We start from the raw sequence: 27,222 nt of genomic DNA on the forward strand, positions 1-27,222 counted from the left end.
GAGAGGGTCTGTTCCACAACGGTAAATACTGTGATCTATAGAGAGGGTCTGTTCCACAACGGTAAATACTGTGGATCTATAGAGAGGGTCTGTTCCACAACGGTAAATACTGTGTATCTATAGAGGGTAATAATCATAATTGTTTACTTTGGGGTTGTTAAAATCAGGTCAATCCCCAGGTGTTCCAGATATTCTAGATGGATGATTCATCCTGATTCTGGGGAATCTTCCAACCAGGATTTTTGGAAAACCTGATTCCCTGCTGTGTGTGTGTGTGTGTGTGTGTGTGTGTGTGTGTGTGTGTGTGTGTGTGTGTGTGTGTGTGTGTGTGTGTGTGTGTGTGTGTGTTGACTCTGTTCTCTGTCGGTCTGCAGCCCTGAATGAGGACCCAGTCATCTGCCTCCAGACCTGCAACAGCCTTCAGGTCATCTCCTCCTCACTCAACACAGAGCTGCTGCAGAGGTAACGCTCACACACACACACACCTAAACCAAGCCCAAATACACAAAAGCCTAACCCAAAGGTGTGTATAACGATGTCTCTGTCCTGTGCCTCCCAGGTGTGTGGATGTTTGTCGTGTCCAGCTGGTGCACTCTGCGGTGAGGGTGAGGCAGGCGTACGGCAAGCTGCTGAGGACAATCCCTCTGGACGTGACGCTCAGGTCAGCACACAACACAGACCGAACACCCTCCTCTTTCCTCAATTACTGACTGGGACTGCTCTAAGGCCGGGACTCTGCCAGTGACTGACTGGGACTGCTCTAAGGCCGGGACTCTGCCAGTGACTGACTGGGACTGCTCTAAGGCCGGGACTCTGCCAGTGACTGACTGGGACTGCTCTAAGGCCGGGACTCTGCCAGTGACTGACTGGGACTGCTCTAAGGCCGGGACTCTGCCAGTGACTGACTGGGACTGCTCTAAGGCCGGGACTCTGCCAGTGACTGACTGGGACTGCTCTAAGGCCGGGACTCTGCCAGTGACTGACTGGGACTGCTCTAAGGCCGGGACTCTGCCAGTGACTGACTGGGACTGCTCTAAGGCCGGGACTCTGCCAGTGACTGACTGGGACTGCTCTAAGGCCGGGACTCTGCCAGTGACTGACTGGGACTGCTCTAAGGCCGGGACTCTGCCAGTGACTGACTGGGACTGCTCTAAGGCCGGGACTCCCAATCATGGCCGGTTGTGATAAAGCCCAGGATTGAACCAGGGTCTGTGACGCCTCTAGCACTGAGATGCAGTGCCTTAGACCACTGCACCACTTGGGAGCATTCCACAGGGATGCTGGCCAATGTGGGCCTCTAATGCTTCCCACTGTTGTCAAGTTGGCTGGATGTCCTTTGGGTGGAGGACCATACTTGATACACATGAGTGAAAAACCAGCAGCGTTGCAGCTCTTGACTCAATCCGCTGCACCTGGCGCCTACTACCATACCCCGTTCAAAGGCACTTAAATCACTTAGGTCTTGCCATTTCACCCTCGGATTGTGTATGTGTGCCATTCAATTAAAAATCCTTTAACCTGTCTCCTCCCCTTCATCTACACTGACTGAAGTGGATTTAACAGGTGACATCAATAAGGGATCATATCTTTCAGACCTCTCTGTTGTCCAGAAACGGACTGGTGCCCAGGCTACAGACATCTCTGTTGTCCAGAAACGGACTGGTGCCCAGGCTACAGACATCTCTGTTGTCCAGAAACGGACTGGTGCCCAGGCTACAGACATCTCTGTTGTCCAGAAACGGACTGGTGCCCAGGCTACAGACATCTCTGTTGTCCAGAAACGGACTGGTACCCAGGCTACAGACATCTCTGTTGTCCAGAAACGGACTGGTGCCCAGGCTACAGACATCTCTGTTGTCCAGAAACGGACTGGTGCCCAGGCTACAGACATCTCTGTTGTCCAGAAACGGACTGGTGCCCAGGCTACAGACATCTCTGTTGTCCAGAAACGGACTGGTACCCAGGCTACAGACATCTCTGTTGTCCAGAAACGGACTGGTGCCCAGGCTACAGACATCTCTGTTGTCCAGAAACGGACTGGTACCCAGGCTACAGACATCTCTGTTGTCCAGAAACGGACTGGTGCCCAGGCTACAGACATCTCTGTTGTCCAGAAACGGACTGGTGCCCAGGCTACAGACATCTCTGTTGTCCAGAAACGGACTGGTGCCCAGGCTACAGACATCTCTGTTGTCCAGAAACGGACTGGTGCCCAGGCTACAGACATCTCTGTTGTCCAGAAACGGACTGGTGCCCAGCCGCCCCTCCCACCCCAGCACCATCTCTGTTGTCCAGAAACGGACTGGTGCCCAGGCTACAGACATCTCTGTTGTCCAGAAACGGACTGGTGCCCAGGCTACAGACATCTCTGTTGTCCAGAAACGGACTGGTGCCCAGGCTACAGACATCTCTGTTGTCCAGAAACGGACTGGTGCCCAGGCTACAGACATCTCTGTTGTCCAGAAACGGACTGGTGCCCAGGCTACAGACATCTCTGTTGTCCAGAAACGGACTGGTGCCCAGGCTACAGACATCTCTGTTGTCCAGAAACGGACTGGTGCCCAGGCTACAGACATCTCTGTTGTCCAGAAACGGACTGGTGCCCAGGCTACAGACATCTCTGTTGTCCAGAAACGGACTGGTGCCCAGGCTACAGACCTCTCTGTTGTCCAGAAACGGACTGGTGCCCAGGCTACAGACATCTCTGTTGTCCAGAAACGGACTGGTGCCCAGGCTACAGACATCTCTGTTGTCCAGAAACGGACTGGTGCCCAGGCTACAGACATCTCAACAGATGACTCCCATTTGAAAAACCATAATCTCAATCTGTAATTTTCAGACAATGGTTCTGGCTGCTGCCTTTTGTTGTCCATCTACCTCCCTGCAGTGACCTTAATGTGTCCACCTCCCTGCAGTGACCTTAATGTGTCTACCTCCCTGCAGTGACCTTAATGTGTCTACCTCCCTGCAGTGGCCTTAATGTGTCTACCTCCCTGCAGTGGCCTTAATGTGTCTACCTCCCTGCAGTGGCCTTAATGTGTCTACCTCTCTGCAGTGGCCTTAATGTGTCTACCTCCCTGCAGTGGCCTTAATGTGTCTACCTCCCTGCAGTGACCTTAATGTGTCTACCTCCCTGCAGTGGCCTTAATGTGTCTACCTCCCTGCAGTGACCTTAATGTGTCTACCTCCCTGCAGTGACCTTAATGTGTCTACCTCTCTGCAGTGACCTTAATGTGTCTACCTCTCTGCAGTGGCCTTAATGTGTCTACCTCCCTGCAGTGGCCTTAATGTGTCTACCTCCCTGCAGTGGCCTTAATGTGTCTACCTCCCTGCAGTGGCCTTAATGTGTCTACTTCCCTGCAGTGACCTTAATGTGTCTACCTCCCTGCAGTGGCCTTAATGTGTCTACCTCCCTGCAGTGGCCTTAATGTGTCTACCTCCCTGCAGTGGCCTTAATGTGTCTACCTCCCTGCAGTGACCTTAATGTGTCTACCTCTCTGCAGTGGCCTTAATGTGTCTACCTCTCTGCAGTGGCCTTAATGTGTCTACCTCTCTGCAGTGGCCTTAATGTGTCTACCTCCCTGCAGTGGCCTTAATGTGTCCACCTCCCTGCAGTGACCTTAATGTGTCTACCTCCCTGCAGTGACCTTAATGTGTCTACCTCCCTGCAGTGGCCTTAATGTGTCTACCTCTCTGCAGTGGCCTTAATGTGTCTACCTCCCTGCAGTGGCCTTAATGTGTCTACCTCTCTGCAGTGGCCTTAATGTGTCCACCTCCCTGCAGTGACCTTAATGTGTGTGTGACCCCAGTGACCTTAATGTGTGTGTGACCATGCAGTGACCCTGCAGTGACCTTAGTGTGTGTGTGTGACCCTGCAGTGACCATAATGTGTGTGTGTGACCCTGCAGTAACCATAATGTGTGTGTGTGACCCTGCAGTAACCATAATGTGTGTGTGTGTGTGTGTGTGTGTGTGTGTGTGTGTGTGTGTGACCCTGCAGTAACCATAATGTGTGTGTGTGTGTGTGTGTGTGTGTGTGTGTGTGTGTGTGTGTGTGTGTGTGTGTGTGACCCTGCAGTAACCATAATGTGTGTGTGTGTGTGTGTGACCCTGCAGTAACCATAGTGTGTGTGTGTGTGTGTGTGTGAGACCCTGCAGTAACCATAATGTGTGTGTGTGTGTGTGTGTGACCCTGCAGTAACCATAATGTGTGTGTGTGACCCTGCAGTAACCATAATGTGTGTGTGACCTTAATGTGTGTGTGACCCTGCAGTGACCATAATGTGCGTGTGTGACCCTGCAGTAACCATAATGTGTGTGTGTGACCTTAATGTGTGTGTGACCCTGCAGTAACCACAGCCACCCAGAGATAGAGGAGATCTCCCTGGTGGTCCGTCGCCACATGAGCCGCCCCCCCAGCAGCACCTTTCACCCCCAGGACTTCAGTGACCTCATCAGCTTCATCCTCTATGGCAGCCAGCACCGCGGAGGGTAGGCTACCTGGCTCTGTGTGTGTGTGTGGGGGGGGGGGTCCTTCTGCTAACGTGTGTGTTGTGGATCAGTTGGTAGAGCATGGGGCTTACAACACCAGGGTTGTGGGTCCAGTGTGGATCAGTTGGTAGAGCATGGGGCTTACAACACCAGGGTTGTGGGTCCCGTGTGGATCAGTTGGTAGAGCATGGGGCTTACAACACCAGGGTTGTGGGTCCAGTGTGGATCAGTTGGTAGAGCATGGGGCTTACAACACCAGGGTTGTGGGTCCAGTGTGGATCAGTTGGTAGAGCATGGTGCTTACAACGCCAGGGTTGTGGGTCCCGTGTGGATCAGTTGGTAGAGCATGGGGCTTACAACACCAGGGTTGTGGGTCCCGTGTGGATCAGTTGGTAGAGCATGGTGCTTACAACACCAGGGTTGTGGGTCCCGTGTGGATCAGTTGGTAGAGCATGGGGCTTACAACACCAGGGTTGTGGGTCCCGTGTGGATCAGTTGGTAGAGCATGGGGCTTACAACACCAGGGTTGTGGGTCCAGTGTGGATCAGTTGGTAGAGCATGGGGCTTACAACACCAGGGTTGTGGGTCCCGTGTGGATCAGTTGGTAGAGCATGGGGCTTACAACACCAGGGTTGTGGGTCCCGTGTGGATCAGTTGGTAGAGCATGGGGCTTACAACACCAGGGTTGTGGGTCCAGTGTGGATCAGTTGGTAGAGCATGGGGCTTACAACGCCAGGGTTGTGGGTCCAGTGTGGATCAGTTGGTAGAGCATGGTGCTTACAACGCCAGGGTTGTGGGTCCCGTGTGGATCAGTTGGTAGAGCATGGTGCTTACAACACCAGGGTTGTGGGTCCAGTGTGGATCAGTTGGTAGAGCATGGGGCTTACAACACCAGGGTTGTGGGTCCAGTGTGGATCAGTTGGTAGAGCATGGTGCTTACAACGCCAGGGTTGTGGGTCCCGTGTGGATCAGTTGGTAGAGCATGGGGCTTACAACACCAGGGTTGTGGGTCCAGTGTGGATCAGTTGGTAGAGCATGGGGCTTACAACACCAGGGTTGTGGGTCCAGTGTGGATCAGTTGGTAGAGCATGGGGCTTACAACACCAGGGTTGTGGGTCCCGTGTGGATCAGTTGGTAGAGCATGGGGCTTACAACACCAGGGTTGTGGGTCCCGTGTGGATCAGTTGGTAGAGCATGGGGCTTACAACACCAGGGTTGTGGGTCCCGTGTGGATCAGTTGGTAGAGCATGGGGCTTACAACACCAGGGTTGTGGGTCCCGTGTGGATCAGTTGGTAGAGCATGGGGCTTACAACACCAGGGTTGTGGGTCCCGTGTGGATCAGTTGGTAGAGCATGGGGCTTACAACACCAGGGTTGTGGGTCCAGTGTGGATCAGTTGGTAGAGCATGGGGCTTACAACACCAGGGTTGTGGGTCCAGTGTGGATCAGTTGGTAGAGCATGGGGCTTACAACACCAGGGTTGGGGGTCCCGTGTGGATCAGTTGGTAGAGCATGGGGCTTACAACACCAGGGTTGGGGGTCCCGTGTGGATCAGTTGGTAGAGCATGGGGCTTACAACACCAGGGTTGTGGGTCCCGTGTGGATCAGTTGGTAGAGCATGGGGCTTACAACACCAGGGTTGTGGGTCCCGTGTGGATCAGTTGGTAGAGCATGGGGCTTACAACACCAGGGTTGTGGGTCCCGTGTGGATCAGTTGGTAGAGCATGGGGCTTACAACACCAGGGTTGGGGGTCCCGTGTGGATCAGTTGGTAGAGCATGGGGCTTACAACACCAGGGTTGGGGGTCCAGTGTGGATCAGTTGGTAGAGCATGGGGCTTACAACACCAGGGTTGGGGGTCCCGTGTGGATCAGTTGGTAGAGCATGGGGCTTACAACACCAGGGTTGGGGGTCCCGTGTGGATCAGTTGGTAGAGCATGGGGCTTACAACACCAGGGTTGTGGGTCCCGTGTGGATCAGTTGGTAGAGCATGGGGCTTACAACACCAGGGTTGGGGGTTTGATTCCCACGGGGGACCAGGATGGGAGGGGAAACTATGAAAATGTATGCAATCACTACTGTACTGTAAGTCACTCTGGATAAGAGGGTCTGATAAATGACAATGTAAATGTGTGTATCATCTCATAACCTGTGTGTGTGTTCTGCTAACGTGTGTGTTGATATATGCTACATGTGTGTGTTCTGCTAACGTGTGTGTGTGTGTTCTGCTAACGTGTGTGTGTTCTGCTAACGTGTGTGTGTTCTGCTAACGTGTGTGTGTTCTGCTAACGTGTGTGTTCTGCTAACGTGTGTGTGTGTGTTCTGCTAACGTGTGTGTGTTGATATATGCTACCTGTGTGTCTTCCTACAGTAAAGAACCGTGGCTGGAGCGTCTGTACCACAGCTGTCAGCGTCTGGAGAAGCGTGAGGGTGTCTCCGGTGCGGCTGGCGGTGTGTGTGTACCGCGGGGTCTGCTGAAGACTGAGGCGGTGCTGTGGCAGTGGGCGGTGTGGGAGGCAGCTCAGTTCACAGTGTTGTCTAAACTCCGTACCCCGCTGGGACGGGCACAGGACACCTTCCAGACCATAGAGGGTACGGGCTGTTACACACTCACACACACACACACACACACACACACACACACACACACACACACACACACACACACACTGCAGGGAATCAGGTTTTCCAAAAATCCTGGTTGGAAGATTCCCCACACACACACACACACACACACACACACACACACACAGACACACAGACACACAGACACACACACACAGACACAGACACAGACAGAGTCCAGAGTTTTCCCCATGATGTTTTTAACATGTTGCTGATAAGTTGGGGGAGGCCTGGAGAGGGGCTGTTCTTTGTATTTCTGAACCCCGGTAATTCCACCCCGGTAACTCCACCCCGGTAACTCCACCCCGGTAACTCCACCCCGGTAACTCCACCCCGGTAACTCCACCCCGGTAACTCCACCCCGGTAACTGCCAGGTAGACCCGTAAACCAGGGGTGCAAACTCATTTTGCCCCGTGAGCCACATTTACTTTTCAGTAAGTTCCGGAGGGCCGCACTGAAAATGTGTTATTTCTTTCACAGTCAAAATCATTTTGGGAATTTCCGATGCTCCCTGACTGTCTAGCTTCATGTCGGTGATATTTCTATTAGCCAGCTGGACACAGTCAAACTGTACGAAATGCAGGTCCATTATCATTTCTACAGTTTCCATTTGGTTTGAGTCATTTTAAAGTATATTGACCCCCCATTCCATCCTATACACATTCTGGATGTACATGCTGCCTCTTTCAAGAACATAACCTCCCCTCTCTCCTCCCTCGCTCCTCCCTCCTCCCCTCCCTCGCTCCTCCCTCCTCCCCTCCCTCGCTCCTCCCTCCTCCCCTCCCTCGCTCCTCCCTCCTCCCCTCCCTCGCTCCTCCCTCCTCCCCTCCCTCGCTCCTCCCTCCTCCCCTCCCTCGCTCCTCCCTCCTCTCCTCCCTCGCTCCTCCCTCCGCTCCTCCCTCGCTCCTCCCTCCTCTCCTCCCTCCTCTCCTCCCTCCTCTCCTCCCTCCCTCTTCCCTCCGCTCCTCCCCTCCCTCTTCCCTCCCGCTCCTCCCTCCCCTCCCTCGCTCCTCCCCTCCCTCTCTCCAGGTATGATCCGCAGCCTGGCGGCCCACAGTCTGAACACTGAACAGGAGCTCAGCCAATGGAGCGGCGGCGACACGGATGACGGTCACCATAGCAACCAGCTGCGTCTGGCGCTGCTCTTGCAGTTCCTGGAAAACCTGGAGAAACTGATGTACAACGCCTACGAGGGCTGTGCCAACGCTCTGACCGCACCGCCCAAGGTACACACACACACCTACACTTTGAGAAACTGATGTCCAACGCCTACGAGGGCTGTGCCAATGTGCTGACCGCACCGCCCAAGTGCCCCCCAGCCCCTAATGTTAACTATATTTTTCTCCCTCTCTCCTTCCCTCTCTCTCTCCTTCCCTCTCTCTCTCCTTCCCTCTCTCTCTCCTTCCCTCTCTCTCTCCTTCCCTCTCTCTCTCCTTCCCTCTCTCTCTCCTTCCCTCTCTCTCTCCTTCCCTCTCTCTCTCCTTCCCTCTCTCTCTCTCCTTCCCTCTCTCTCTCCTTCCCTCTCTCTCTCTCCTTCCCTCTCTCTCTCTCCTTCCCTCTCCTCTCCTTCCTCTCTCTCTCCTTCCTCTCTCTCTCCTTCCCTCTCTCTCTCCTCCCTCTCTCTCTCCTTCCCTCTGTATCCAGGGTATCAGAACATTCTTCTATACCAACCGTCAGACCTGCCAGGATTGGCTGACTCGTATCCGCCTGGCCCTGATGAGGGTGGGGCTTCTGTCCGGCCAACCAGCAGTCACCGTCCGCCATGGCTTGGACCTGCTCACTGAGATCCAAAACAGCAGCACTCTGGTAACGGGAGGAGAGACACAGTCCCAGGCCTGTGTCCTAAACCACACCCTATTCCCTATATAGTGCACTACTTTTGACCAGAGCCCCAACTGAACCTAGTGTACTTGACCACACAGAGACACACACTCAGCATCACCTGGCTCCATCAGTCAGTCAACTGTTTTCAACCACGACCCCTTTACCTGAAGTTCCTAAATACATCACCTGTAACTGACCCCCATGTCTCCTCTCTGTAGGGTCCAGGTCTCTTCTGGTTACCTGTAACTGACCCCCATGTCTCCTCTCTGTAGGGTCCATGTCTCTTCTGGTTACCTGTAACTGACCCCCCCATGTCTCCTCTCTGTAGGGTCCAGGTCTCTTCTGGTTACCTGTAACTGACCCCCCCCATGTCTCCTCTCTGTAGGGTCCAGGTCTCTTCTGGTTACCTGTAACTGACCCCCCCATGTCTCCTCTCTGTAGGGTCCAGGTCTCTTCTGGTTACCTGTAACTGACCCCCATGTCTCCTCTCTGTAGGGTCCAGGTCTCTTCTGGTTACCTGTAACTGACCCCCATGTCTCCTCTCTGTAGGGTCCAGGTCTCTTCTGGTTACCTGTAACTGACCCCCCCATGTCTCCTCTCTGTAGGGTCCAGGTCTCTTCTGGTTACCTGTAACTGACCCCCATGTCTCCTCTCTGTAGGGTCCAGGTCTCTTCTGGTTACCTGTAACTGACCCCCATGTCTCCTCTCTGTAGGGTCCAGGTCTCTTCTGGTTACCTGTAACTGACCCCCCATGTCTCCTCTCTGTAGGGTCCAGGTCTCTTCTGGTTACCTGTAACTGACCCCCATGTCTCCTCTCTGTAGGGTCCAGGTCTCTTCTGGTTACCTGTAACTGACCCCCATGTCTCCTCTCTGTAGGGTCCAGGTCTCTTCTGGTTACCTGTAACTGACCCCCCCCATGTCTCCTCTCTGTAGGGTCCAGGTCTCTTCTGGTTACCTGTAACTGACCCCAATGTCTCCTCTCTGTAGGATCCAGGTCTCTTCTGGTTACCTGTAACTGACCCCCATGTCTCCTCTCTGTAGGGTCCAGGTCTCTTCTGGTTACCTGTAACTGACCCCCATGTCTCCTCTCTGTAGGGTCCAGGTCTCTTCTGGTTACCTGTAACTGACCCCCATGTCTCCTCTCTGTAGGATCCAGGTCTCTTCTGGTTATCTGTAACTGACCCCCCCATGTCTCCTCTCTGTAGGGTCCAGATCTATTCTGGTTACCTGTAACTGACCCCTCCATGTCTCCTCTCTGTAGGGTCCAGATCTCTTCTGGTTACCTGTAACTGACCCCCCCATGTCTCCTCTCTGTAGGTTCCAGGTCTCTTCTGGTTACCTGTAACTGACCCCCCCATGTCTCCTCTCTGTAGGGTCCAGGTCTCTTCTGGTTACCTGTAACTGACCCCCCCATGTCTCCTCTCTGTAGGGTCCAGGTCTCTTCTGGTTACCTGTAACTGACCCCATGTCTCCTCTCTGTAGGGTCCAGGTCTCTTCTGGTTACCTGTAACTGACCCCATGTCTCCTCTCTGTAGGGTCCAGGTCTCTTCTGGTTACCTGTAACTGACCCCCCCATGTCTCCTCTCTGTAGGATCCAGGTCTCTTCTGGTTACCTGTAACTGACCCCCCCATGTCTCCTCTCTGTAGGATCCAGGTCTCTTCTGGTTACCTGTAACTGACCCCCCCATGTCTCCTCTCTGTAGGGTCCAGGTCTCTTCTGGTTACCTGTAACTGACCCCCATGTCTCCTCTCTGTAGGGTCCAGGTCTCTTCTGGTTACCTGTAACTGACCCCATGTCTCCTCTCTGTAGGGTCCAGGTCTCTTCTGGTTACCTGTAACTGACCCCATGTCTCCTCTCTGTAGGGTCCAGGTCTCTTCTGGTTACCTGTAACTGACCCCCCCCCATGTCTCCTCTCTGTAGGGTCCAGGTCTCTTCTGGTTACCTGTAACTGACCCCATGTCTCCTCTCTGTAGGGTCCAGGTCTCTTCTGGTTACCTGTAACTGACCCCCCATGTCTCCTCTCTGTAGGGTCCAGGTCTCTTCTGTTTACCTCTAAATGACCCCCCCCATGTCTCCTCTCTGTAGGGTCCAGGTCTCTTCTGGTTACCTGTAACTGACCCCCCCATGTCTCCTCTCTGTAGGATCCAGGTCTCTTCTGGTTACCTGTAACTGACCCCCCATGTCTCCTCTCTGTAGGGTCCAGGTCTCTTCTGGTTACCTGTAACTGACCCCCATGTCTCCTCTCTGTAGGGTCCAGGTCTCTTCTGGTTACCTGTAACTGACCCCCATGTCTCCTCTCTGTAGGGTCCAGGTCTCTTCTGGTTACCTGTAACTGACCCCATGTCTCCTCTCTGTAGGGTCCAGGTCTCTTCTGGTTACCTGTAACTGACCCCCCCATGTCTCCTCTCTGTAGGATCCAGGTCTCTTCTGGTTACCTGTAACTGACCCCCCCATGTCTCCTCTCTGTAGGGTCCAGGTCTCTTCTGGTTACCTGTAACTGACCCCCATGTCTCCTCTCTGTAGGATCCAGGTCTCTTCTGGTTACCTGTAACTGACCCCCCCATGTCTCCTCTCTGTAGGGTCCAGGTCTCTTCTGGTTACCTGTAACTGACCCCCATGTCTCCTCTCTGTAGGGTCCAGGTCTCTTCTGGTTACCTGTAACTGACCCCCATGTCTCCTCTCTGTAGGGTCCAGGTCTCTTCTGGTTACCTGTAACTGACCCCCATGTCTCCTCTCTGTAGGATCCAGGTCTCTTCTGGTTACCTGTAACTGACCCCATGTCTCCTCTCTGTATGGTCCAGGTCTCTTCTGGTTACCTGTAACTGACCCCCATGTCTCCTCTCTGTAGGGTCCAGGTCTCTTCTGGTTACCTGTAACTGACCCCCCCCATGTCTCCTCTCTGTAGGGTCCAGGTCTCTTCTGGTTACCTGTAACTGACCCCATGTCTCCTCTCTGTAGGGTCCAGGTCTCTTCTGGTTACCTGTAACTGACCCCATGTCTCCTCTCTGTAGGGTCCAGGTCTCTTCTGGTTACCTGTAACTGACCCCCCCATGTCTCCTCTCTGTAGGGTCCAGGTCTCTTCTGGTTACCTGTAACTGACCCCCATGTCTCCTCTCTGTAGGGTCCAGATCTCTTCTGGTTACCTGTAACTGACCCCCCCATGTCTCCTCTCTGTAGGGTCCAGGTCTCTTCTGGTTACCTGTAACTGACCCCCCCATGTCTCCTCTCTGTAGGGTCCAGGTCTCTTCTGGTTACCTGTAACTGACCCCCATGTCTCCTCTCTGTAGGGTCCAGGTCTCTTCTGGTTACCTGTAACTGACCCCCATGTCTCCTCTCTGTAGGGTCCAGGTCTCTTCTGGTTACCTGTAACTGACCCCCATGTCTCCTCTCTGTAGGGTCCAGGTCTCTTCTGGTTACCTGTAACTGACCCCCCATGTCTCCTCTCTGTAGGGTCCAGGTCTCTTCTGGTTACCTGTAACTGACCCCCCCCCCCCCATGTCTCCTCTCTGTAGGGTCCAGATCTCTTCTGGTTACCTGTAACTGACCCCCATGTCTCCTCTCTGTAGGGTCCAGATCTCTTCTGGTTACCTGTAACTGACCCCCCCATGTCTCCTCTCTGTAGGGTCCAGGTCTCTTCTGGTTACCTGTAACTGACCCCCCCATGTCTCCTCTCTGTAGGGTCCAGGTCTCTTCTGGTTACCTGTAACTGACCCCCCCATGTCTCCTCTCTGTAGGGTCCAGGTCTCTTCTGGTTACCTGTAACTGACCCCCCCCATGTCTCCTCTCTGTAGGGTCCAGGTCTCTTCTGGTTACCTGTAACTGACCCCCATGTCTCCTCTCTGTAGGGTCCAGGTCTCTTCTGGTTACCTGTAACTGACCCCCCCATGTCTCCTCTCTGTAGGGTCCAGGTCTCTTCTGGTTACCTGTAACTGACCCCCCCATGTCTCCTCTCTGTAGGGTCCAGGTCTCTTCTGGTTACCTGTAACTGACCCCTATGTCTCCTCTCTGTAGGGTCCAGGTCTCTTCTGGTTACCTGTAACTGACCCCCATGTCTCCTCTCTGTAGGGTCCAGGTCTCTTCTGGTTACCTGTAACTGACCCCATGTCTCCTCTCTGTAGGGTCCAGGTCTCTTTTGGTTACCTGTAACTGACCCCCCCCATGTCTCCTCTCTGTAGGGTCCAGGTCTCTTCTGGTTACCTGTAACTGACCCCCCCATGTCTCCTCTCTGTAGGGTCCAGGTCTCTTCTGGTTACCTGTAACTGACCCCATGTCTCCTCTCTGTAGGGTCCAGGTCTCTTCTGGTTACCTGTAACTGACCCCCCCCATGTCTCCTCTCTGTAGGGTCCAGGTCTCTTCTGGTTACCTGTAACTGACCCCCCCCATGTCTCCTCTCTGTAGGGTCCAGGTCTCTTCTGGTTACCTGTAACTGACCCCCCCCATGTCTCCTCTCTGTAGGGTCCAGGTCTCTTCTGGTTACCTGTAACTGACCCCCATGTCTCCTCTCTGTAGGGTCCAGGTCTCTTCTGGTTACCTGTAACTGACCCCCATGTCTCCTCTCTGTAGGGTCCAGGTCTCTTCTGGTTACCTGTAACTGACCCCCCCCCCATGTCTCCTCTCTGTAGGGTCCAGGTCTCTTCTGGTTACCTGTAACTGACCCCCCCATGTCTCCTCTCTGTAGGGTCCAGGTCTCTTCTGGTTACCTGTAACTGACCCCCCCATGTCTCCTCTCTGTAGGGTCCAGGTCTCTTCTGGTTACCTGTAACTGACCCCTCCATGTCTCCTCTCTGTAGGGTCCAGGTCTCTTCTGGTTACCTGTAACTGACCCCCATGTCTCCTCTCTGTAGGGTCCAGGTCTCTTCTGGTTACCTGTAACTGACCCCCCCATGTCTCCTCTCTGTAGGGTCCAGGTCTCTTCTGGTTACCTGTAACTGACCCCATGTCTCCTCTCTGTAGGGTCCAGGTCTCTTCTGGTTACCTGTAACTGACCCCATGTCTCCTCTCTGTAGGGTCCAGGTCTCTTCTGGTTACCTGTAACTGACCCCCCCATGTCTCCTCTCTGTAGGATCCAGGTCTCTTCTGGTTACCTGTAACTGACCCCCCCATGTCTCCTCTCTGTATGGTCCAGGTCTCTTCTGGTTACCTGTAACTGACCCCCATGTCTCCTCTCTGTAGGGTCCAGGTCTCTTCTGGTTACCTGTAACTGACCCCCATGTCTCCTCTCTGTAGGGTCCAGGTCTCTTCTGGTTACCTGTAACTGACCCCATGTCTCCTCTCTGTAGGGTCCAGGTCTCTTCTGGTTACCTGTAACTGACCCCATGTCTCCTCTCTGTAGGGTCCAGGTCTCTTCTGGTTACCTGTAACTGACCCCCCCCCATGTCTCCTCTCTGTAGGGTCCAGGTCTCTTCTGGTTACCTGTAACTGACCCCATGTCTCCTCTCTGTAGGGTCCAGGTCTCTTCTGGTTACCTGTAACTGACCCCCCATGTCTCCTCTCTGTAGGGTCCAGGTCTCTTCTGGTTACCTGTAACTGACCCCCCATGTCTCCTCTCTGTAGGGTCCAGGTCTCTTCTGTTTACCTCTAAATGACCCCCCCCATGTCTCCTCTCTGTAGGGTCCAGGTCTCTTCTGGTTTCCTGTAACTGACCCCATGTCTCCTCTCTGTAGGGTCCAGGTCTCTTCTGGTTACCTGTAACTGACCCCATGTCTCCTCTCTGTAGGGTCCAGGTCTCTTCTGGTTACCTGTAACTGACCCCCCCATGTCTCCTCTCTGTAGGATCCAGGTCTCTTCTGGTTACCTGTAACTGACCCCCCCATGTCTCCTCTCTGTAGGGTCCAGGTCTCTTCTGGTTACCTGTAACTGACCCCCATGTCTCCTCTCTGTAGGATCCAGGTCTCTTCTGGTTACCTGTAACTGACCCCCCCATGTCTCCTCTCTGTAGGGTCCAGGTCTCTTCTGGTTACCTGTAACTGACCCCCATGTCTCCTCTCTGTAGGGTCCAGGTCTCTTCTGGTTACCTGTAACTGACCCCCATGTCTCCTCTCTGTAGGGTCCAGGTCTCTTCTGGTTACCTGTAACTGACCCCCATGTCTCCTCTCTGTAGGATCCAGGTCTCTTCTGGTTACCTGTAACTGACCCCATGTCTCCTCTCTGTAGGGTCCAGGTCTCTTCTGGTTACCTGTAACTGACCCCCATGTCTCCTCTCTGTAGGGTCCAGGTCTCTTCTGGTTACCTGTAACTGACCCCCCCATGTCTCCTCTCTGTAGGGTCCAGGTCTCTTCTGGTTACCTGTAACTGACCCCATGTCTCCTCTCTGTAGGGTCCAGGTCTCTTCTGGTTACCTGTAACTGACCCCCCCATGTCTCCTCTCTGTAGGGTCCAGGTCTCTTCTGGTTACCTGTAACTGACCCCATGTCTCCTCTCTGTAGGGTCCAGGTCTCTTCTGGTTACCTGTAACTGACCCCCATGTCTCCTCTCTGTAGGGTCCAGATCTCTTCTGGTTACCTGTAACTGACCCCCCCATGTCTCCTCTCTGTAGGGTCCAGGTCTCTTCTGGTTACCTGTAACTGACCCCCCCCATGTCTCCTCTCTGTAGGGTCCAGATCTCTTCTGGTTATCTGTAACTGACCCCCCCCATGTCTCCTCTCTGTAGGATCCAGATCTCTTCTGGTTACCTGTAACTGACCCCCATGTCTCCTCTCTGTAGGGTCCAGGTCTCTTCTGGTTACCTGTAACTGACCCCCCCATGTCTCCTCTCTGTAGGGTCCAGGTCTCTTCTGGTTACCTGTAACTGACCCCCATGTCTCCTCTCTGTAGGGTCCAGGTCTCTTCTGGTTACCTGTAACTGACCCCCATGTCTCCTCTCTGTAGGGTCCAGATCTCTTCTGGTTACCTGTAACTGACCCCCCCATGTCTCCTCTATGTAGGGTCCAGGTCTCTTCTGGTTACCTGTAACTGACCCCCCCATGTCTCCTCTCTGTAGGGTCCAGGTCTCTTCTGGTTACCTGTAACTGACCACCCCATGTCTCCTCTCTGTAGGGTCCAGGTCTCTTCTGGTTACCTGTAACTGACCCCCCCATGTCTCCTCTCTGTAGGGTCCAGGTCTCTTCTGGTTACCTGTAACTGACCCCCCCATGTCTCCTCTCTGTAGGGTCCAGGTCTCTTCTGGTTACCTGTAACTGACCCCCCATGTCTCCTCTCTGTAGGGTCCAGGTCTCTTCTGGTTACCTGTAACTGACCCCCCCCCCATGTCTCCTCTCTGTAGGGTCCAGGTCTCTTCTGGTTACCTGTAACTGACCCCCATGTCTCCTCTCTGTAGGGTCCAGGTCTCTTCTGGTTACCTGTAACTGACCCCCCCATGTCTCCTCTCTGTAGGGTCCAGGTCTCTTCTGGTTACCTGTAACTGACCCCCCATGTCTCCTCTCTGTAGGGTCCAGATCTCTTCTGGTTACCTGTAACTGACCCCCCCATGTCTCCTCTCTGTAGGGTCCAGGTCTCTTCTGGTTACCTGTAACTGACCCCCCCCATGTCTCCTCTCTGTAGGGTCCAGGTCTCTTCTGGTTACCTGTAACTGAACCCCCCCCATGTCTCCTCTCTGTAGGGTCCAGGTCTCTTCTGGTTACCTGTAACTGACCCCCCCCATGTCTCCTCTCTGTAGGGTCCAGGTCTCTGCTGGTTACCTGTAACTGACCCCCCCCATGTCTCCTCTCTGTAGGGTCCAGGTCTCTTCTGGTTACCTGTAACTGACCCCCATGTCTCCTCTCTGTAGGGTCCAGGTCTCTTCTGGTTACCTGTAACTGACCCCCCCCATGTCTCCTCTCTGTAGGGTCCAGGTCTCTTCTGGTTACCTGTAACTGACCCCCCCATGTCTCCTCTCTGTAGGGTCCAGGTCTCTTCTGGTTACCTGTAACTGACCCCATGTCTCCTCTCTGTAGGGTCCAGGTCTCTTCTGGTTACCTGTAACTGACCCCCCCATGTCTCCTCTCTGTAGGGTCCAGGTCTCTGATGGTTACCTGTATCTGACCCCATGTCTCCTCTCTGTAGGGTCCAGGTCTCTTCTGGTTACCTGTAACTGACCCCCCCCATGTCTCCTCTCTGTAGGGTCCAGGTCTCTTCTGGTTACCTGTAACTGACCCCCCCATGTCTCCTCTCTGTAGGGTCCAGATCTCTTCTGGTTACCTGTAACTGACCCCCATGTCTCCTCTCTGTAGGGTCCAGGTCTCTTCTGGTTACCTGTAACTGACCCCCCCATGTCTCCTCTCTGTAGGGTCCAGGTCTCTTCTGGTTACCTGTAACTGACCCCCATGTCTCCTCTCTGTAGGGTCCAGGTCTCTTCTGGTTACCTGTAACTGACCCCCCATGTCTCCTCTCTGTAGGGTCCAGGTCTCTTCTGGTTACCTGTAACTGACCCCCCCCCCCCATGTCTCCTCTCTGTAGGGTCCAGATCTCTTCTGGTTACCTGTAACTGACCCCCATGTCTCCTCTCTGTAGGGTCCAGATCTCTTCTGGTTACCTGTAACTGACCCCCCCATGTCTCCTCTCTGTAGGGTCCAGGTCTCTTCTGGTTACCTGTAACTGACCCCCCCCCATGTCTCCTCTCTGTAGGGTCCAGGTCTCTTCTGTTTACCTCTAACTGACCCCCCCATGTCTCCTCTCTGTAGGGTCCAGGTCTCTTCTGGTTACCTGTAACTGACCCCCCCATGTCTCCTCTCTGTAGGGTCCAGGTCTCTTCTGGTTACCTGTAACTGACCCCCCCATGTCTCCTCTCTGTAGGGTCCAGGTCTCTTCTGGTTACCTGTAACTGACCACCCCATGTCTCCTCTCTGTAGGGTCCAGGTCTCTTCTGGTTACCTGTAACTGACCCCCCCATGTCTCCTCTCTGTAGGGTCCAGGTCTCTTCTGGTTACCTGTAACTGACCCCCCCATGTCTCCTCTCTGTAGGGTCCAGGTCTCTTCTGGTTACCTGTAACTGACCCCCATGTCTCCTCTCTGTAGGGTCCAGGTCTCTTCTGGTTACCTGTAACTGACCCCCCCCCCATGTCTCCTCTCTGTAGGGTCCAGGTCTCTTCTGGTTACCTGTAACTGACCCCCCCCCCATGTCTCCTCTCTGTAGGGTCCAGGTCTCTTCTGGTTACCTGTAACTGACTCCCCCATGTCTCCTCTCTGTAGGGTCCAGGTCTCTTCTGGTTACCTGTAACTGACCCCCCCATGTCTCCTCTCTGTAGGGTCCAGGTCTCTTCTGGTTACCTGTAACTGACCCCCATGTCTCCTCTCTGTAGGGTCCAGATCTCTTCTGGTTACCTGTAACTGACCCCCCCATGTCTCCTCTCTGTAGGGTCCAGGTCTCTTCTGGTTACCTGTAACTGACCCCCCCCATGTCTCCTCTCTGTAGGGTCCAGGTCTCTTCTGGTTACCTGTAACTGACCCCCCCCATGTCTCCTCTCTGTAGGGTCCAGGTCTCTTCTGGTTACCTGTAACTGACCCCCATGTCTCCTCTCTGTAGGGTCCAGGTCTCTTCTGGTTACCTGTAACTGACCCCATGTCTCCTCTCTGTAGGGTCCAGGTCTCTTCTGGTTACCTGTAACTGACCCCCCCATGTCTCCTCTCTGTAGGGTCCAGGTCTCTTCTGGTTACCTGTAACTGACCCCTATGTCTCCTCTCTGTAGGGTCCAGGTCTCTTCTGGTTATCTGTAACTGACCTCCATGTCTCCTCTCTGTAGGGTCCAGATATCTTCTGGTTACCTGTAACTGACCCCCCCATGTCTCCTCTCTGTAGGGTCCAGGTCTCTTCTGGTTACCTGTAACTGACCCCATGTCTCCTCTCTGTAGGGTCCAGGTCTCTTCTGGTTACCTGTAACTGACCCCCCCCATGTCTCCTCTCTGTAGGGTCCAGGTCTCTTCTGGTTACCTGTAACTGACCCCCATGTCTCCTCTCTGTAGGGTCCAGGTCTCTTCTGGTTACCTGTAACTGACCCCCATGTCTCCTCTCTGTAGGGTCCAGGTCTCTTCTGGTTACCTGTAACTGACCCCCCCCATGTCTCCTCTCTGTAGGGTCCAGGTCTCTTCTGGTTACCTGTAACTGACCCCCCCATGTCTCCTCTCTGTAGGGTCCAGGTCTCTTCTGGTTACCTGTAACTGACCCCCATGTCTCCTCTCTGTAGGGTCCAGGTCTCTTCTGGTTACCTGTAACTGACCCCCCATGTCTCCTCTCTGTAGGGTCCAGGCCTCTTCTGGTTACCTGTAACTGACCCCCCCCCCCATGTCTCCTCTCTGTAGGGTCCAGATCTCTTCTGGTTACCTGTAACTGACCCCCATGTCTCCTCTCTGTAGGGTCCAGATCTCTTCTGGTTACCTGTAACTGACCCCCCCATGTCTCCTCTCTGTAGGGTCCAGGTCTCTTCTGGTTACCTGTAACTGACCCCCCCCCATGTCTCCTCTCTGTAGGGTCCAGGTCTCTTCTGTTTACCTCTAACTGACCCCCCCATGTCTCCTCTCTGTAGGGTCCAGGTCTCTTCTGGTTACCTCTAACTGACCCCCCCATGTCTCCTCTCTGTAGGGTCCAGGTCTCTTCTGGTTACCTGTAACTGACCCCCCCATGTCTCCTCTCTGTAGGGTCCAGGTCTCTTCTGGTTACCTGTAACTGACCACCCCATGTCTCCTCTCTGTAGGGTCCAGGTCTCTTCTGGTTACCTGTAACTGACCCCCCCATGTCTCCTCTCTGTAGGGTCCAGGTCTCTTCTGGTTACCTGTAACTGACCCCCCCATGTCTCCTCTCTGTAGGGTCCAGGTCTCTTCTGGTTACCTGTAACTGACCCCCATGTCTCCTCTCTGTAGGGTCCAGGTCTCTTCTGGTTACCTGTAACTGACCCCCCCCCCATGTCTCCTCTCTGTAGGGTCCAGGTCTCTTCTGGTTACCTGTAACTGACCCCCCCCCCATGTCTCCTCTCTGTAGGGTCCAGGTCTCTTCTGGTTACCTGTAACTGACTCCCCCATGTCTCCTCTCTGTAGGGTCCAGGTCTCTTCTGGTTACCTGTAACTGACCCCCCCATGTCTCCTCTCTGTAGGGTCCAGGTCTCTTCTGGTTACCTGTAACTGACCCCCATGTCTCCTCTCTGTAGGGTCCAGATCTCTTCTGGTTACCTGTAACTGACCCCCCCATGTCTCCTCTCTGTAGGGTCCAGGTCTCTTCTGGTTACCTGTAACTGACCCCCCCCATGTCTCCTCTCTGTAGGGTCCAGGTCTCTTCTGGTTACCTGTAACTGAACCCCCCCCATGTCTCCTCTCTGTAGGGTCCAGGTCTCTTCTGGTTACCTGTAACTGACCCCCCCCATGTCTCCTCTCTGTAGGGTCCAGGTCTCTTCTGGTTACCTGTAACTGACCCCCATGTCTCCTCTCTGTAGGGTCCAGGTCTCTTCTGGTTACCTGTAACTGACCCCATGTCTCCTCTCTGTAGGGTCCAGGTCTCTTCTGGTTACCTGTAACTGACCCCCCCATGTCTCCTCTCTGTAGGGTCCAGGTCTCTTCTGGTTACCTGTAACTGACCCCTATGTCTCCTCTCTGTAGGGTCCAGGTCTCTTCTGGTTACCTGTAACTGACCCCCATGTCTCCTCTCTGTAGGGTCCAGGTCTCTTCTGGTTACCTGTAACTGACCCCCCCATGTCTCCTCTCTGTAGGGTCCAGGTCTCTTCTGGTTATCTGTAACTGACCTCCATGTCTCCTCTCTGTAGGGTCCAGATCTCTTCTGGTTACCTGTAACTGACCCCCCCATGTCTCCTCTCTGTAGGGTCCAGGTCTCTTCTGGTTACCTGTAACTGACCCCCATGTCTCCTCTCTGTAGGGTCCAGGTCTCTTCTGGTTACCTGTAACTGACCCCCCCCCATGTCTCCTCTCTGTAGGGTCCAGGTCTCTTCTGGTTACCTGTAACTGACCCCCCATGTCTCCTCTCTGTAGGGTCCAGGTCTCTTCTGGTTACCTGTAACTGACCCCCATGTCTCCTCTCTGTAGGGTCCAGGTCTCTTCTGGTTACCTGTAACTGACCCCCCCATGTCTCCTCTCTGTAGGGTCCAGGTCTCTTCTGGTTACCTGTAACTGACCCCCCCATGTCTCCTCTCTGTAGGGTCCAGATCTCTTCTGGTTACCTGTAACTGACCCCCCCATGTCTCCTCTCTGTAGGGTCCAGGTCTCTTCTGGTTACCTGTAACTGACCCCCCCCCATGTCTCCTCTCTGTAGGGTCCAGGTCTCTTCTGTTTACCTCTAACTGACCCCCCCATGTCTCCTCTCTGTAGGGTCCAGGTCTCTTCTGGTTACCTGTAACTGACCCCCCCATGTCTCCTCTCTGTAGGGTCCAGGTCTCTTCTGGTTACCTGTAACTGACCCCCCCATGTCTCCTCTCTGTAGGGTCCAGGTCTCTTCTGGTTACCTGTAACTGACCACCCCATGTCTCCTCTCTGTAGGGTCCAGGTCTCTTCTGGTTACCTGTAACTGACCCCCCCATGTCTCCTCTCTGTAGGGTCCAGGTCTCTTCTGGTTACCTGTAACTGACCCCCCCATGTCTCCTCTCTGTAGGGTCCAGGTCTCTTCTGGTTACCTGTAACTGACCCCCCATGTCTCCTCTCTGTAGGGTCCAGGTCTCTTCTGGTTACCTGTAACTGACCCCCCCCCATGTCTCCTCTCTGTAGGGTCCAGGTCTCTTCTGGTTACCTGTAACTGACCCCCCCCCCATGTCTCCTCTCTGTAGGGTCCAGGTCTCTTCTGGTTACCTGTAACTGACCCCCCCCCATGTCTCCTCTCTGTAGGGTCCAGGTCTCTTCTGGTTACCTGTAACTGACCCCCCCATGTCTCCTCTCTGTAGGGTCCAGGTCTCTTCTGGTTACCTGTAACTGACCCCCCATGTCTCCTCTCTGTAGGGTCCAGGTCTCTTCTGGTTACCTGTAACTGACCCCCCCATGTCTCCTCTCTGTAGGGTCCAGGTCTCTTCTGGTTACCTGTAACTGACCCCCCCCATGTCTCCTCTCTGTAGGGTCCAGGTCTCTTCTGGTTACCTGTAACTGACCCCCCCCATGTCTCCTCTCTGTAGGGTCCAGGTCTCTTCTGGTTACCTGTAACTGACCCCCCCCATGTCTCCTCTCTGTAGGGTCCAGGTCTCTTCTGGTTACCTGTAACTGACCCCCCCATGTCTCCTCTCTGTAGGGTCCAGGTCTCTTCTGGTTACCTGTAACTGACCCCCCATGTCTCCTCTCTGTAGGGTCCAGGTCTCTTCTGGTTACCTGTAACTGACCCCCCATGTCTCCTCTCTGTAGGGTCCAGGTCTCTTCTGGTTACCTGTAACTGACCCCCCATGTCTCCTCTCTGTAGGGTCCAGGTCTCTTCTGGTTACCTGTAACTGACCCCATGTCTCCTCTCTGTAGGGTCCAGGTCTCTTCTGGTTACCTGTAACTGACCCCCCCATGTCTCCTCTCTGTAGGGTCCAGGTCTCTTCTGGTTACCTGTAACTGACCCCCCATGTCTCCTCTCTGTAGGGTCCAGGTCTCTTCTGGTTACCTGTAACTGACCCCCCCATGTCTCCTCTCTGTAGGGTCCAGGTCTCTTCTGGTTACCTGTAACTGACCCCCCCATGTCTCCTCTCTGTAGGGTCCAGGTCTCTTCTGGTTACCTGTAACTGACCCCCCCATGTCTCCTCTCTGTAGGGTCCAGGTCTCTTCTGGTTACCTGTAACTGACCCCCCATGTCTCCTCTCTGTAGGGTCCAGGTCTCTTCTGGTTACCTGTAACTGACCCCCCATGTCTCCTCTCTGTAGGGTCCAGGTCTCTTCTGGTTACCTGTAACTGACCCCCCCATGTCTCCTCTCTGTAGGGTCCAGGTCTCTTCTGGTTACCTGTAACTGACCCCCATGTCTCCTCTCTGTAGGGTCCAGGTCTCTTCTGGTTACCTGTAACTGACCCCCCCATGTCTCCTCTCTGTAGGGTCCAGGTCTCTTCTGGTTACCTGTAACTGACCCCCCCCCATGTCTCCTCTCTGTAGGGTCCAGGTCTCTTCTGGTTACCTGTAACTGACCCCCCCCATGTCTCCTCTCTGTAGGGTCCAGGTCTCTTCTGGTTACCTGTAACTGACCCCCCATGTCTCCTCTCTGTAGGGTCCAGGTCTCTTCTGGTTACCTGTAACTGACCCCCCCATGTCTCCTCTCTGTAGGGTCCAGGTCTCTTCTGGTTACCTGTAACTGACCCCCCCATGTCTCCTCTCTGTAGGGTCCAGGTCTCTTCTGGTTACCTGTAACTGACCCCCCCATGTCTCCTCTCTGTAGGGTCCAGGTCTCTTCTGGTTACCTGTAACTGACCCCCCCATGTCTCCTCTCTGTAGGGTCCAGGTCTCTTCTGGTTACCTGTAACTGACCCCCCCATGTCTCCTCTCTGTAGGGTCCAGGTCTCTTCTGGTTACCTGTAACTGACCCCCCATGTCTCCTCTCTGTAGGGTCCAGGTCTCTTCTGGTTACCTGTAACTGACCCCCCCATGTCTCCTCTCTGTAGGGTCCAGGTCTCTTCTGGTTACCTGTAACTGACCCCCCATGTCTCCTCTCTGTAGGGTCCAGGTCTCTTCTGGTTACCTGTAACTGACCCCCCCATGTCTCCTCTCTGTAGGGTCCAGGTCTCTTCTGGTTACCTGTAACTGACCCCCCCATGTCTCCTCTCTGTAGGGTCCAGGTCTCTTCTGGTTACCTGTAACTGACCCCCCCATGTCTCCTCTCTGTAGGGTCCAGGTCTCTTCTGGTTACCTGTAACTGACCCCCCCCATGTCTCCTCTCTGTAGGGTCCAGGTCTCTTCTGGTTACCTGTAACTGACCCCCATGTCTCCTCTCTGTAGGGTCCAGGTCTCTTCTGGTTACCTGTAACTGACCCCCATGTCTCCTCTCTGTAGGGTCCAGGTCTCTTCTGGTTACCTGTAACTGACCCCCCCATGTCTCCTCTCTGTAGGGTCCAGGTCTCTTCTGGTTACCTGTAACTGACCCCCATGTCTCCTCTCTGTAGGGTCCAGGTCTCTTCTGGTTACCTGTAACTGACCCCCATGTCTCCTCTCTGTAGGGTCCAGGTCTCTTCTGGTTACCTGTAACTGACCCCCCCATGTCTCCTCTCTGTAGGGTCCAGGTCTCTTCTGGTTACCTGTAACTGACCCCCCATGTCTCCTCTCTGTAGGGTCCAGGTCTCTTCTGGTTACCTGTAACTGACCCCCCCATGTCTCCTCTCTGTAGGGTCCAGGTCTCTTCTGGTTACCTGTAACTGACCCCATGTCTCCTCTCTGTAGGGTCCAGGTCTCTTCTGGTTACCTGTAACTGACCCCCCCATGTCTCCTCTCTGTAGGGTCCAGGTCTCTTCTGGTTACCTGTAACTGACCCCCCCATGTCTCCTCTCTGTAGGGTCCAGGTCTCTTCTGGTTACCTGTAACTGACCCCCATGTCTCCTCTCTGTAGGGTCCAGGTCTCTTCTGGTTACCTGTAACTGACCCCCCATGTCTCCTCTCTGTAGGGTCCAGGTCTCTTCTGGTTACCTGTAACTGACCCCCCCATGTCTCCTCTCTGTAGGGTCCAGGTCTCTTCTGGTTACCTGTAACTGACCCCCCCATGTCTCCTCTCTGTAGGGTCCAGGTCTCTTCTGGTTACCTGTAACTGACCCCCCCATGTCTCCTCTCTGTAGGGTCCAGGTCTCTTCTGGTTACCTGTAACTGACCCCCCCATGTCTCCTCTCTGTAGGGTCCAGGTCTCTTCTGGTTACCTGTAACTGACCCCCCATGTCTCCTCTCTGTAGGGTCCAGGTCTCTTCTGGTTACCTGTAACTGACCCCCCCATGTCTCCTCTCTGTAGGGTCCAGGTCTCTTCTGGTTACCTGTAACTGACCCCCATGTCTCCTCTCTGTAGGGTCCAGGTCTCTTCTGGTTACCTGTAACTGACCCCCATGTCTCCTCTCTGTAGGGTCCAGGTCTCTTCTGGTTACCTGTAACTGACCCCCATGTCTCCTCTCTGTAGGGTCCAGGTCTCTTCTGGTTACCTGTAACTGACCCCATGTCTCCTCTCTGTAGGGTCCAGGTCTCTTCTGGTTACCTGTAACTGACCCCCATGTCTCCTCTCTGTAGGGTCCAGGTCTCTTCTGGTTACCTGTAACTGACCCCCCCATGTCTCCTCTCTGTAGGGTCCATGTCTCTTCTGGTTACCTGTAACTGACCCCCATGTCTCCTCTCTGTAGGGTCCAGGTCTCTTCTGGTTACCTGTAACTGACCCCCATGTCTCCTCTCTGTAGGGTCCAGGTCTTTTCTGGTTACCTGTAACTGACCCCCCCCCATGTCTCCTCTCTGTAGGATCCAGGTCTCTTGTGGTTACCTGTAACTGACCCCCCCATGTCTCCTCTCTGTAGGGTCCAGGTCTCTTGTGGTTACCTGTAACTGACCCCATGTCTCCTCTCTGTAGGGTCCAGTTCTCTTCTGGTTACCTGTAACTGACCCCCCCCCCATGTCTCCTCTCTGTAGGATCCAGGTCTCTTCTGGTTACCTGTAACTGACCCCCCATGTCTCCTCTCTGTAGGGTCCAGGTCTCTTCTGGTTACCTGTAACTGACCCCCCCATGTCTCCTCTCTGTAGGGTCCAGGTCTCTTCTGGTTATCTGTAACTGACCCCCCCATGTCTCCTCTCTGTAGGGTCCAGGTCTCTTTTGGTTACCTGTAACTGACCCCCCCATGTCTCCTCTCTGTAGGGTCCAGGTCTCTTCTGGTTACCTGTAACTGACCCCCATGTCTCCTCTCTGTAGGGTCCAGGTCTCATCTGGTTACCTGTAACTGACCCCCATGTCTCCTCTCTGTATGGTCCAGGTCTCTTCTGGTTACCTGTAACTGAGCCCCATGTCTCATCTCTGTAGGGTCCAGGTCTCTTCTGGTTACCTGTAACTGACCCCATGTCTCCTCTCTGTAGGGTCCAGATCTCTTCTGGTTACCTGTAACTGACCCCCCCATGTCTCCTCTCTGTAGGGTCCAGGTCTCTTCTGGTTACCTGTAACTGACCCCCCCATGTCTCCTCTCTGTAGGGTCCAGGTCTCTTCTGGTTACCTGTAACTGACCCCCCCATGTCTCCTCTCTGTAGGGTCCAGGTCTCATCTGGTTACCTGTAACTGACCCCCATGTCTCCTCTCTGTAGGGTCCAGGTCTCTTCTGGTTACCTGTAACTGACCCCCATGTCTCCTCTCTGTAGGGTCCAGATCTCTTCTGGTTACCTGTAACTGACCCCCATGTCTCCTCTCTGTAGGGTCCAGGTCTCTTCTGGTTACCTGTAACTGACCCCATGTCTCCTCTCTGTAGGGTCCAGGTCTCTTCTGGTTACCTGTAACTGACCCCATGTCTCCTCTCTAGGGTCCGGAGTTGGAGGCTCCTCTGGTGATGCTGGTAGAGGCTCTGTGTGAACTTCACTGTCCTGAGGCTATCCAGGGTTTAGCTGCCTGGAGTCTCACCAACACTGGCAAGAGTCTGGCTTGGGTCAGCTCTGTGGCACTACAGGCTGAGGGGCGGTAAGGAAAAACACCTGTGTGTGTGTGTGTGTGTGTGTGTGTGTGTGTGTGTGTGTGTGTGTGTGTGTGTGTGTGTGTGTGTTTGTCTGCGTGTAAGTGGAGGCCAAGCTCAGTGTCTTTAGGCGGCAATTCTTGAAGACTTTAACTTTATAAATGCCTCATAAACTTTGTTCCCCAGCCGTACCCCATCAGAACCTAAAATATAAGCTTGTTTTACACAAATGTTTTGAAACAAAGAAAATATAAACAAACACTATATAGCCTCACCATGGTTACAACTGGAATGTTGCTCTATGACGTCATGGCTGGTTACAACTAGAATGTTGCTCTATGACGTCATGGATGGTTACAACTGGAATGTTGCTCTATGACGTCATGGCTGGTTACAACTAGAATGTTGCTCTATGACGTCATGGCTGGTTACAACTGGAATGTTGCTCTATGACGTCATGGCTGGTTACAACTAGAATGTTGCTCTATGACGTCATGGATGGTTACAACTAGAATGTTGCTCTATGACGTCATGGCTGGTTACAACTAGAATGTTGCTCTATGACGTCATGGCTGGTTACAACTAGAATGTTGCTCTATGACGTCATGGCTGGTTACAACTAGAATGTTGCTCTATGACGTCATGGCTGGTTACAACTAGAATGTTGCTCTATGACGTCATGGCTGGTTACAACTGGAATGTTGCTCTATGACGTCATGGATGGTTACAACTGGAATGTTGCTCTATGACGTCAT

The 27,222-nt window shown here is 53.9% G+C and overlaps 1 protein-coding gene across 4 annotated transcripts in view; it reads left to right on the forward strand.

The window, feature by feature from the left end:
• The window catches only part of LOC106593986 (serine/threonine-protein kinase SMG1), a 134,803-nt gene that overhangs the window by 36,654 nt on the left and 70,927 nt on the right, over positions 1-27,222 (forward strand). For all 4 annotated transcript variants that reach the window (XM_082972942.1, XM_082972944.1, XM_082972943.1 and 1 more), the window contains 7 exons: positions 375-462; positions 560-661; positions 4,351-4,491; positions 6,862-7,082; positions 8,146-8,342; positions 8,761-8,922; positions 26,321-26,475. In XM_082972942.1, coding sequence (XP_082829068.1) covers positions 375-462; positions 560-661; positions 4,351-4,491; positions 6,862-7,082; positions 8,146-8,342; positions 8,761-8,922; positions 26,321-26,475 — 1,066 coding nt within the window. The remainder of the gene's footprint in view (positions 1-374; positions 463-559; positions 662-4,350; positions 4,492-6,861; positions 7,083-8,145; positions 8,343-8,760; positions 8,923-26,320; positions 26,476-27,222) is intronic.

The sequence above is a fragment of the Salmo salar genome, chromosome 03 (assembly GCF_965601325.2).
Source record: "Salmo salar chromosome 03, fSalSal1, whole genome shotgun sequence".
Classification (NCBI taxonomy): domain Eukaryota; kingdom Metazoa; phylum Chordata; class Actinopteri; order Salmoniformes; family Salmonidae; genus Salmo; species Salmo salar.